General features: G+C 45.2%; 1 protein-coding gene across 2 annotated transcripts in view; it reads left to right on the top strand.

Annotated features, from left to right (window-relative positions):
* The window catches only part of MCAM (melanoma cell adhesion molecule), a 239,002-nt gene that overhangs the window by 142,304 nt on the left and 83,039 nt on the right, over positions 1–13,659 (top strand). For both annotated transcript variants that reach the window (XM_083162728.1, XM_083162727.1), the window contains exons 8-9: positions 7,356–7,488; positions 12,660–12,775. In XM_083162728.1, coding sequence (XP_083018854.1) covers positions 7,356–7,488; positions 12,660–12,775 — 249 coding nt within the window. The remainder of the gene's footprint in view (positions 1–7,355; positions 7,489–12,659; positions 12,776–13,659) is intronic.

Genomic DNA, 13,659 nt, shown 5'->3' with positions numbered 1-13,659 from the left:
GGCGGCGGTCCATGACCTCAACCAAGGCCAATAGCTCCTGGGTAGAAAACGCCCTAGCCCTGGTTGAAGTCATGGTGGCAATGGCGCAGTTATTAATTGCAGGTACATATATCACTTTTGGTGCTTGCTGATTGGTGTAAAAAATTGTTTGTTTGGTATTAACTTTATTAATCCCTCTTACATTAACAAACTGGATGCGAATAGAAACTTACGCGGACCGTTCCGATATACACACACCACAACCAACAGCATGCATTCAATGAAGAGAGAAGTACTGTACTTACAGTGCGCGGAAAATAATACACGCAACCCTCTACTTATAACTACGCTGCTTAAAGGGGGCACGATACACCGATATGCATGGAGAGGAGTACTGTATTTACAGTGTGCGGAAAATAATACACGCAACCCTCTACTTATAACTATGCTGCTTAAAGGGGGCACGATACACCGATATGCATGGAGAGGAGTACTGTATTTACAGTGTGCGGAAAATAATACACGCAACCCTCTAGTCATAACTACGCTGCTTAAAGGGCCACAATGCGACATGTTGCAGTATGACAATTTCATACACATTACATATGTAAGGAAAGCATTGTAACGTGATGTTTTGAAATGTGACTCACAAGGCATACACGAACTCCAACAGATACCAGCTGACAACACTCATCATTGGAATGACAGGTGCACACATTTCACGATGTAGCCCACAATGCTCCACAACCTGTGTATGTGCATATACAGCTGATTGATCAGGTGCGTTGAGACCTGCGTAATTTAAGCGGGAATTATCGGCGGGAAATATCGGCGTAAATTTGCATCTACATTGCGGGAAAAAATATACGCCCCCTTGTTCATGGCGGGAGATTAACATATAAATATTCAGTCAGATGCAGCCCACAATTGCTGCAAACATGTCTGACTCAGACGATTCTGCAGCAGAGGACGCTCTGCAGAGAGCTACAGCACAATCCCTGCTTGATGCACTGAACAATAGGGAACAGGAGCGGAGAAGGAGGGCCCAAGAGAGGAGTCGCCTGCAAGATCAAGCGGGCCCCTCAGTAACAGGCCCTGGTGAACCTCCACCAGCTCCACAAGGGCCAAGCAACCAGCCAGAACAAGAGGTTGCATCTCTCCAAACAGGTGTGACCCAGCAGGTGCATGGTGAGAGAACTGGGGCCACCAGAAAACGTGCTGCAACATCTAGGGTGATGACTGAGCAGGATACCACCACCAGAAAGAGAAACCCTGCATTTGTAGAGGCCGAAATGCGAATTCTAGTGCCCAGGGCACGCGAATGGATTGAATTGGCAACCAGGAAGCCGGGTGCCAGTGCAAGGAGAAACCTTTGGGACAAGATCACAGAGGAAGTGAACCAGGTGGCACCAGTGGTCAGAACTTGGGACGCGGTGAAGAAAAGGTTAGTGTGTTTGTCAGGGCAATTTTTCAGCAGTCTCCAGCAGGAACTGAGGCCCTTATTCTAGTTCACTCTTTCTGCCCAAATATTTCTTAGATGGACAAAACCATGTGCACTGCAGGTGAGGCAGGTGTTACTTGTGCAGAGATAATCAGATTTGGGTGGGGTTTTACACCTGCCTCACCTGCAGTGCACATGGTTTTGTCCATCAAACAAATATTTGGGCAGAAAGAGTGAACTAGAATAAGGGCCTCAGTTCCTGCTGGAGACTGCTGAAAAATTGCCCTGGTCTTTGGCCCCCTGATGTCATATGTGTGTACATATGTTACATGTATGTTTTGAGACTAATAGAAAGGTGTGTTTGTAGATAGTGCTACACTTCAATGTCACATGTGAACACAACCATGTCTAATAACCCACATTGATATATGAAACATGCACCATTGGTGTGATGTGAGGTTATGGGCACAGTTCTGCTCATGTGAAGTATGTGATGGGACAAGAGAAAGTGTGTTTTTGAAAGAGTTGTTGTAACATGTTCCATATGATGCTACTGAAACAAGAATGAGCAAACTGTGCACATGTAGCTGGTGAGAAACTACACATCCCAGTATGCCATTCCATAGTTAAATTACTCCATAATAACCACATTGTCAAGCTATGGTGGAATGTGTAGTTTCACACCAGGTGGAGGTGCCTAATTTGGCCATGGATGATGTCATTTCTGCATAGTGATGTATGTATGTGCATTTAGTGGCCTAATGAATGAGATGAGACACTGAAATGCCTCCTAATTGAGACATGAATGTGTGTGTGGGACACATATGGCAAAAAAAACATAAGATCACCCACACTAGGAAATGTCACGTAGCTAGGGGTACCACATAGTCCCTTTAATTCCGGACACATATTAATTACACAGGTTCTGTGGCTGGCTGACTTCAAGACTCCACTTCACCTAATTTTAAACTGCCACAGAACCTGTGTAAGTAACATGTGTCCGGAATTAAAGGGACTAGGTGGTAACCCTACACGTAGCACAGTGGTGCACATATCTCATGGTGATATTTGTATTTTTAAACTTGTAGGTGGACTGACTTCAAAAGTGCACTGAAGAGGAAGATGACTGACCGGTACAACCACAGCATGTCCACCGGGAGAGGTCCTATGCCTGACCATTTGGAGTATACCCCCCTGGAGCTGGACTCCTGTGACGTGATTGATGTGGGGGAGATCAGGGGGATCTCCAATATGGACAGTGAGCTCCCGGCGGAGGTCTTTGATGCTCCTTTTGATGGTAAGTCACAGTAATGCATTGTATTTAGAAAGATATTTTTTATTGCGTATGTGATGGTGACATTGTTTTCAATTCTTATCCTAGCAGAAGCAGAAAGCCTGGATGTACCGGCAGCATCTTCCTCTGCAGAGCCACAGGTGGAGCAAGTGGTCCAGCCTCCAACAAGACGTCGCCCCCAGCCCCAGCCACAGGAGACATGGAATGAGAGCCTGTTGGTGACGCTGGACAGGATCGAGCAGCAAGGGGTAGATGCTGCGATCCGTCAGCAGCAGGTGGAGGATTTTCTGGCGGAGTGGAAGGCCACAAACCAGCTGCAGGTTGAGGCGTTGAACCGCATTAATGAAACTCTGGCGGCTGGCATGCTAAGCATTGGCCAACACCTCAGCCGCCAGAATGAACTTCTTGCGGAGCAGCTGTCCACCGCCAGGTCCCTAAGGGACAATCCTCCATCTGCTGCCCCACCCCAAGCTGCTCCCCAACCTTCCACCTCGGCTGACCCTCCTGTGTCGACTAGGGGAAGACGCCGAAAGCCAGCTGAGCCAAAGGCCCCTGTCCCCAAGGCCCCATCTAAAAGGGGCAAAAAAGGGCCCAAATGAGACCTGGTTCACTTCCTCTGTGGTTGGAGCCCAAAGGTTTAAATTGCACTGGACATCCGCTTCCTGAGTTGGCCATCGATCCATTTGCGTGCCATGGGCATGAAAGTTCGTATTTTGACCTCTACAAATGCAGGATATTTTTTTTTGGTGGTGTGTATCTTGCTTAGTATTCACCCTGGTTGTTGCAGTACGTAATCTGGTGTCCCCATTTCTTTCACCATTGCATTTGCAGGGTAACACATGTTTGGAGATATGCAACCTCTTGTTCTGGCTGTTTTATTATTTGTGTGTCTATTTTATTTGTTTATTTGATTTCTCACATTAAAGTGTCAAGCTGTGATGCTGAACAGCAAATACATTTATTTTACAAATTAAATCTAAATTGTGGTATGTGTCATTTCTTGTGTGAAACAAATACTAGATTTATGTGTACTTACTGACCAGGGTATTTTTGAACATTTGTTGAAGTGTGGTCGAAGTTTCCCATGTGTAACCCTCTCCATGGCCATTCCCATGTTCCTATCCAACTTTTCCCTGCTAATTAGTTTGTGTCAGCACATGTGCAGAGCAACTTAATAGGTGAGAAAGCAGTTTGTGTACAGGTGAGGTAGCTCCTACAGTAGTAGGTAAAAGCAGGTCCAGAACAATGCTTTCCTCATGGAGTGGGTGAGGCAGACAAACAAGGGTGAAAAGGTACATTAGTGTAGGAATGCATATGTGTCCTCCCTAAAAAAAGATGTGTGAATGGGCCAAACATGATAAATTAGCTTGTGAACAAACATGCATAACTTTTTAAATATATATGATTTGACAGTGTCATAAGCAGATGTAGGAATCCTTTGTTAGAGAGATGAGAGTGCAATAATGTGATTGGTAGCATCTTACATCGAGAGTGTAGTCAAATCCAAATCATAGCAGATGAGATAGTGGTACAGGTCATTATTTTGGGTACTATACAAAGATTGTGTGGAAAATAGTGGTCATGGGCTTCAAACATTGCTGAAACATCCTTTGTAGGTGTTAGATGTGGTTTATGTTATTGTATCCTAAATACAAAACCTATGTTAGTATTAGAGTGAACACGTTGACACATGTCGACTTGTGTAGATTGAGTGTGCTACTGCGTAAAGTCTATGAAAGCATGTAGTGAATGTGTCTAACTGTTTAGCAAATACCTACCTTCGCGTATAAAAAGATTCTTACCTTAAATTAAACAAACCTTTAAATGTGGAGAAGTATAGAAACATAAGCTTCCAATGTGTCTGCGTGCTGTGTGTGTGGCTTGCAGGCAGTGAAATCATGGTTTGGACTTAATAGACTGCAGCATTGCTTATTACATACAGGTGTATGTGTTTGAGTAGTAATCAGCGTTAATTAGCCAACTCAGCCGCACGCTGGCATGCGGTATCTGTAGGGGTGGTTTGAGCTGGCGGTTGGCGGCCGCCTGTTTTGTGTCCGAAATGAACGGTGCCTTAGTCGATCGTGCGGTAGTAGCACCGCTCATTTTTGGTGCACACCCCCGTGTACGCCCATATTTACGCCCATTTTCCCTCATTATTTCGGCCGCTCCCATCAACACGCCCCTATGCCGCCCCATTACCCGTACACTCGCGTACAGGTTTTTTCGCACGTTGAGACCCCCGGCCGTGAGCGTTGTGGTGTGTTCGCGCCGGCGCATTAGCGTATCTGCACATGCGCAGATCATGAAAAACCCCGGGACGTACGCGTACGGCCCGGCCGCTCCAACCAGAATAAGGCCCTATATGTGATCAGCTATGTGTCACACGGTTTTATTGTATAGAGTTACAGCTAATAAGGTGTAGGTATTTAATACTGATTATTACCCATCAATAGGTGTACATATAATTGATGTAGACAGATTATAACCAATTTAGTAAGTATTATAGCAATAATGTCTCGGTGCGCGCTATATCACGCTACCGCACTATGAGGTTAATACCTGTTACTGTATTAGATTATAGGTGTGTGTTTCTCTTATTTTGGATTACACACATGTCAAAGATTTTTGACAATGCTTTTAGCTGAATATGTGTGTAGTGTGTCACTTTGTACTTTGTTAATCAGGGCACCAATGAACATATATTCACTGCTCCGGCTCAATCCTGTGATGTATTGCCGAGCTATTCCGATCATATTCTTTCTCACTAGATGTCAGAATATAATCACCTGTGTTATTGGTGAGTATTGGGGACACTTTCGGCATTCTGCCACTGCCTGGGATTCTGCCACTGCAGCACTCACTCTGCATTATTCTGGGAGTCTGCCACTGCAGCTCTCACCCTGCATTATTCCGGGAGACTGCCATTGTCGCTCTCACCCTGCATTATTTTGGGAGTCTGCCACTGCCGCTCTCACCCTGCATTATTCTGGGAGTCTGCCACTGCAGCTCTCACCCTGTATTTTTCCGGGAGACTGCCACTGTCGCTCTCACCCTGCATTATTCCGGGAGTCTGCAACTGCCGCTCTCACCCTGCATTATTCTGGGAGTCTGCCACTGCAGCTCTCACCCTGCATTATTCTGGGAGTCCATCGATACCGCTCTCACCCTGCATCACACAACCAGATGCCGTCGGAAGATGGCCTAAGTGACAGGAGCGTTTCTGCCACTGCCTGCAGAATGCTGCCGTATCGCTCACTGCTCCTCGGCTGGTGATAAACAACACGATCAAGCCAGATAGTGGTCTTATTAGATATTAATCTGATAAAAACAGATACACAGCACAGCACACTTGCAGACCAACTCAGTGCTGCTTTTATTGTGGATGGGCCCAGTGGCAATTCCATCTTGCACCTCTTTTGCTATTATGTGGTTTTTGGGGCCTAGTTTATTATTTTTTTTAGCTGGCTTTTTGGTTATTAAACTGATAAAAACAGTTACACACTTGCAGAACAAGTCAGTGCTGCACGAAACGCCCACTTCTCGGCTGCACATCGTAAATACGATCAAACCAGATAGGGGTCTTTTTGGGTATTAAACTGAACATGTACGATTAGGAAGCAAGCTCCCGGTTTCTGAACAGGTATACAGCTCCAACCCAGGGGTAAAAGTGGTCCTAGAGAGGTGGGGGAACTCTTTTTTTTATCTGCCACCTAGTAATTAATTATGGCAATGTTTTGAGAGATGACTGGTAATAATCCCACAGTTGAACAATCAGATTATTATATGGATCGCTTTTCATTATTATATGAATGATGCACTATTTTTTTTATCATTGCTTCTTTTATTGTAGGTGGGCCCAGCAGCAATTCCATCTTGCACCGCTTTTGCCATTATGTGCTTTTTTTTTAGCTGACATCTTGGGTATTAAACTGATAAAAACAGTTACACACTTGCAGAACAAGTCAGTGCTGCACAAAACGCCCAGTTCTCCTCGGCTGCACATCATAAACACGATCAAGTCAGATAGGGGTCTTTTTGGGGCCTAATTTTCCAAACTGCCATCCTGTCTGCCGCTGCAGTCCCACTCCTAGATGAGCCACGTGTTTGTGCCGCACACTTGTGTGGCTTAGCATAGTTATCCAGCTACCTCGGTGCAACCTTTTGCCCTAAAAACAATATTGTGAGGTGTGAGGTGTTCAGAATAGACTGGAAATGAGTTGAAATGAGTGGAAATTAATGTTATTGAGGTTACTAATAGCGTAAAAAAAAAATTCAGCGATTTTTAGCGGTTTCAAAATGTTTAGGGGGTGTTTTGGCAAAACCCATTAGAACCCAAAACCTGAAGGTAATCAGAACCCAAAACGTGAAAAGTGGCCGGTGCACATCCTTAATTTATACATGCAGAACAATATGCATGTCATTGTGCCTGCCTTTACATTGGCACCATACAGATGTATCCACTTACACCTCTCCTTGTTACTAAATTTGGCATGACATTGCATACCACAGCTATACTACTCCTTCACGAGTAGTGATTGGATGGATTTAAAGTAGCAGATTAAAGCCAAGATACAATGTGGTAAACAAGTAAGATTGTATGTAAATTATCTAGCAATATTTGTATTTCTTGTTTCTTACCAGAAAGGCAATGGTACCCTTTTGACATCACGGCGCTGGATTGTTTCACGTGAGGATTCTGGAGGCTATCAGTGTTCAGCATATGATGTAGAATCTTTTGATGACATGTCAGCAGAAACTGAAATGCATGTCCATTGTAAGTGATTTCACATATCCTTTTTTGAAAATAACAGTGTTGTATGACATTCCTAGTGCTTCTGAATTGCTACTCTTCCACCAACCAAACTTCCCTAAAAATACCTCCATTTTGCATGGCGATCCCACTTACTGTAGAGAATGAAGCACACCATACAGCAGTTCTAATTGGAAATACATGGCAGTCCTTGTCTGTCTTACCTAAATTGGGACAGTTTAGAGGTGTATATTAGAGATGAGTGGTTTGGTTTTTATGAAAACCAAACACTACCGAGCTTAAGGAATCTAAAAGTTCTGTCTCGTGTCTTCCTGCCACACTTGGATCCCATAATGATGATAAATGTTATTTTTCTGGAGTCAGAAATCGCCTGTTTCAGATTTTCTCAAAGTTAGATCTTGCTTGTTTTGGATTCCACATAAAAGTATATCCCTCATGATATGGGCCCTTATTCTAATCGGATCGGTACGGCCCGCGTGCGGCCGTACCGCCGATGTTTTTACTCTGCACATGCGCAGAGGTCAATCTGCGCATGTGCAGCCCCCTTCGCCGCAGACGGATTTCGTCCGCCGCAAAGGGGGCGTATAGGGGCGTGAGAGGCATCATGCCCTCATTTCCCTATGTGTACGCCCCGCGTTTCATGGGCGTTCCCATGCAAACGCGGGGCGTACGCATGGTAATGAGGCCATGACGCAACTCATGGGGGCGGAAAGCTGACGTCGCCGGATGTCAGCTTTCAGCCCCCATACAAGCTACCACACGGACGATTGTCCGTGTGGTCTCAGCTTGCGGGAGCTGCCGCGGCGTGCGGACCTGCCTTCGATGGTCGACGACCATCGAATGCAGGGGGCAGCTCCCACCATGGTGGAGGCGTAGCCTCCACCATTTTTATGCGGATCGCCAGCCGTCCGTGTACGGACGGCCGTGGCGATCCGTAGGGTGGGCGGGGATTCGTCTGGTGCGGTCGCAGCCGCATATGCGGCTCGACCGCACCAACCAGAATAAGGGCCATGGTGCCATTTAACACAGGAGAGCAGAGGGAGAGGGCATAAGATGGGGCTATAAAATAAGAACACACCATCATGGCACCATAAGGGAGATATTATTTTATTTATTAACAGTTCTTATATAGCGCAGCATATTCCATTGCGCTTTACAATAGGAGACAGCGATGCAACAAACTGGGTATTTATTTACAGATGGTCAAAGGTATGAGGGCCCTGCTGGAGTGTATTTAGGAAGTTTAGGTTTAATGTTAATACTTAGTAGCTGTAGGTGTCTAGCAACTGGGAAGTGTGACTGGCTGTCTGCAGCCATCATTAGCAGTGTTTGTTACACACAGACATATATTGCGTTACAAACATGCAAACTATGAGCCTTATTCAGCATGAATTGGAAGAGCAAAATATTTCTTAAACCATGTTGCACTTCAGGTGGGGCAGATGTAACATGCAGAATAATTAGATTTGGTTGAGGTATGTTTAAACTTAAACTAAATTGCAATGTTAAAATGAAGCACTCAATATTTACCTTGCATAGAAACTAAATCTAAATCTCTCTTCAAATGTTACATTTGCTCCTCCTGCAGTGCATGTTTTCCTGAGGACAAATGTTGTAGCCCTAAAGTTTGGGCTATTTCAGTATGTCTGTATTTGTTTATGTTGTTATTTTGCTGTTTTCTGTTTTTCCACTTGTGTTATTTTTCTCCCTTCCTTTCTGAGAGTCCAGAGACCAAGCCAGCTCCATGGTTGGTACACATTTGTCCCTCATTGTCCCGAATAGTTAAATTTTACTCCTAATATGTTCAAGGCCTTAATTCTCCAAACACAAGATGCCTAGAGACTTTCCATAGAGAAAAAAGCTAAAGTTGTTGCATTTTGAACTATCCTCTCATGTTAAAGATGTTGATGGCAACTGTTTGGTCTTGGTCTGGAAGTTGGAGGATAGAGAAAACACTATAGTCTGCATTTATGCCCCCAAACTCTCACCAAATTACCTTTTTAAGTAAACTTTTAGAAGTGGTCCGACAGGTCCAGGATGGCCATTTAGTTATTTTGGGTGATTTTAATCTGGTGCTAGATGACAAACTTGAGAAATCCCATCCCTCTAGTGACGCACCACAAAACCAATCTCCACCCCTGGGATTTCAAACACTTCTTACTATCCTCCTTGGAAGTGATTACCGCTAATGCAAATGCAATATTCTCTTATACTGTATGGCTACTATCTCCCACTCGGATGCACCTTTTCCCACATTTATGTAGCTATTCAAACAAAGGCCCATCAGCAACAACTATATCTAAGTCTGATCTTGAACAGTGCCTTCCTCAGGTAGAATCCTTTATTCGAAATAAGCATGCACTAACATGAATTAGTCTCTATCCACAATCAACTCCACAAATTATTGTGATATATATATATATATATATATATATATATATATATATAAAAACGTTGCCTACACTTAATTGCTAAATCCGTTCTAATCCCTAGGTAACAAGGCCAGCAAATTCTTAGCATGGAAACTCGGTACTTATATATTAGTTGGGCGCTCACTAAGCTATTTGTTTAGTTTTCCGCGGCCATGCCGACATGGATAGTGGGGGTATGAGTGTATTAACTATAGTGGGCGCCCAACTAACATATAAGTACCGAAAACTCAAAAGTCAAACAGACCAGGAATAAAATCAAGACCATCCAAGCCACTGATGGGAAGACGCTCCTTAACCCCTGCTGATATTGGGCCTAATTCATACTTGATCGCAGGACAATTTCGTTCTCAAAATGGACAAAACCCATGTGCACACAGGTAGAGCAAATGTAACATGGGCAGAGAGAGTTACATTTGGGTGGGGTGTGTTCAAACTGAAATCTAAATTGCAGTGTAAAAAGTAAAACAGTCAGTATTTACCATGCACAGAAACAAAATAACCCATGCAAATGTAACTCTCTGCACATGTTATATTTACTCCACCTGAAGTGCACATGGTTTTACACATTTCGGGGGAGGACACCGCATTGGTGGGGGGGGGGGTGGGTGTCACTCAGAATCGAAGAAGGTTGCCCACCTTTCCGGGGGTCAGGAGGGGTAGCCAATTTTCAGAAGCTTACGGCCATTTCGGGAGGGTAGGCAACCCTGCTGTGGTGGCATACAGTAAATGTAACTGGCAGCACTGTGGGGCCCGGCATACAGAATATGCAACTGGCAGCACTGTGGGGGCATATAGTATGTGTAACTGGCAGCACTGCGGGGGCATACAGTATGTGTAACTGGCAGCACTGCGGGGGCATATAGTATGTGTAACTGGCAGCACTGCAGGGGCATACAGTATGTGTAACTGGCAGCACTGCGGGGGCATATAGTATGTGTAACTGGCAGCACTGCAGGGGCATACAGTATGTGTAACTGGCAGCACTGCAGAGGCATACAGTATGTGTAACTGGCAGCACTGTGGGGTCCAGCATACAGTATGTGTAACTGGCAGCACTGTGGGAACATACAGTATGTGTAACTGGCAGCACTGTGGGGCCATACAGTATGTGTAACTGGCAGCACTGTGGGGGCATACAGTATGTGTAACTGGCAGCACTGTGGGGTCCAGCATACAGTATGTGTAACTGGCAGCACTGTGGGAACATACAGTATGTGTAACTGGCAGCACTGTGGGGGCATATAGTATGTGTAACTGGCAGCACTGTGGGGGCATACAGTATGTGTAACTGGCAGCACTGTGGGGTCCAGCATACAGTATGTGTAACTGGCAGCACTGTGGGGTCCAGCATACAGTATGTGTAACTGGCAGCACTGTGGGGGCATACAGTATGTGTAACTGGCAGCACTGTGGGGTCCAGCATACAGTATGTGTAACTGGCAGCACTGTGGGGTCCAGCATACAGTATGTGTAACTGGCAGCACTGTGGGGGCATACAGTATGTGTAACTGGCAGCACTGTGGGGTCCAGCATACAGTATGTGTAACTGGCAGCACTGTGGGGGCATATAGTATGTGTAACTGGCAGCACTGCATGGGGCATACAGTATGTGTAACTGGCAGCACTGTGGGGTCCAGCATACAGTATGTGTAACTGGCAGCACTGTGGGGCCCATGTGCATGCACTGTGTGCAAATGGGTACAGCAAACCAAGTCCCATTCGCACTCAACTGTGCAGGCAGGAGGCATGGGGCGGTGTCAGAAAGATGGAAACGCCCAGCGTTTCATGGGTGTTCCCATGAAAACTCTGGGCATTCCCATGGAAATGAGGCAGAGGCGGCCGGGGGCTGGCAGCTGAGGTCCTGAATGTCAGCTGCCCGCACTGTCATTGCACAAGGTGCACGTAAAGCTAAGACACCTGTCTTAATTTAGTGTGTATGTTCCACATCATTCGATGGTCGACGACCATTGAATGATGTGGTCCTCGCCCCCTAGGCTGTGAATGAATGTTTATGCAAAACATCCATTCACAGCCTTGCAGGCGAAATCGCCGTGCGAAGGGGGGCGTTCGGCAATACAAGTGGTGGTAAAATCACTTTTGGAACTTGACAGCGCTGCATGTTAACCAGCATAAAGTTCTATGTGTAACTGTGGGGGCATACATTATGTGTAACTAGTAGCACTGTGGGGGAATACAGGAGTGCCATTGCTGCTCACACATGACATGATAGATAGATAGATAGATAGATAGATAGATAGATAGATAGATAGATAGATAGATCTCAACATTTAAATTTTACTTTTTTATGCAACTGCTGATGGGAGTGTGTGTGTGTGTGTGTGTGGGGGGTGCTCCAGGGCACTAACTCTGCAGGGGGTATATTCACTGTCAGGTGGAGATCTCCGCTCTCTCAGTGCCGCTGCTCCACGGCCCCCTCCTTTACAGGCGCTGGAGGGGGCCGTGGAGCAGCGGCACTGAGAGAGCGGAGATCTCCACCTGACAGTGAATATACCCCAAAGTCCCTTATAGGAAGGGAGAATGGCATAAACAGCACAGTGAGCATGAACCGCAAGTGGGCAATATGGAGGCTAACTGCAAAAGGACATGGTAAATACACTTCTGGTGCCATTTCCAAGTAGCAATTGTTGTTAGCAGTTCTCAATCAAATATCAAATATTGTTTTAACATAATCAAATAGTTTGATTCATAGTGTTTAACCTATTTTGATCTCCTCTTCCCTAGTTCTGGATCCTCCTGTACTTTCTGAACAGTCCCCTGTTATTGTGATGCTTGGAAGTGTTTTAAGTGTTTCTTGTCAGGCAAATGCGTCAGTTCAAACAGAGATCCATTGGAAACGAGTACGTGATTATATGGCATCAGTAGCTTTTTTTTATTACAATTATTACAAGCTACAAGCAACTGCAAGCAGTTTACTGTTATTAAATGGTCATATCCCTTGTTAACATCTACTGCTCTCTTCATTTAGAAGATCTGGATTTAACATACCTCCCAACTTTCCCGCTTTTCGTGGGAACGTCCTGATTTTTTGGGACGTTCCCATGTCCTGCCGGGTCCAGCAGTGTCCCGAGGCAGGGGGAGAGCAGTTGGGATTACCCCCTGTCACCCCTCTGTCACTTGCTCCCCAGCCTGGTACAGTGTCTTTTCTGCAGTCTGAGCAGCTGGGGACATAGTCAGCAACTCAGAGAGCAGCTAGCCATGCCCCTCAGCTGCGAAAATTGCTTACTAACAAATATGGAAATATGAACCTTTCTTTTCATTGCCTGTCATGGAACCTTTTTGTGAAATGTGAACCCTTCTTTTCGTTGCCTGATATGGACCCCCCCCCCCCCCCCCTTCATATTTGTTTCTTGTAATATGGGGCTAGATGTACAAAGCTTAAGAAGGTGATAAACACCCGCCAATCAACCTCCAAACATACATACTATAGGTTGTGTTTGAAATATAATAGTTGGTAGCTGATTGGTTGGTTGTAATCACTCTCCATTGTATCACTTTTTCATGCTTAGTACATCTGGCCCATGGTCCACTGGCAATACAAAACATGCAAACCACTTGACCCCCCCCCTCCTTTTACACCTCTTATGCTTTGTTTCTTTACAAACAGCCTTTGCTTCTTTACAATCAGCCTATTATGGGCCAGATGTATCAAGGTTCAAGAAGTGATAAAATGGAGAGCAATAACAAGCAAGACCATCAGCTCCTAAGTGCCATTTTACAGTCT

The sequence above is a fragment of the Crinia signifera genome, chromosome 19 (genome assembly GCF_055691185.1).
Source record: "Crinia signifera chromosome 19, ASM5569118v1, whole genome shotgun sequence".
Taxonomy (NCBI): Eukaryota; Metazoa; Chordata; class Amphibia; order Anura; family Myobatrachidae; genus Crinia; species Crinia signifera.
This window is presented reverse-complemented; position numbering and strand designations above follow the sequence as displayed.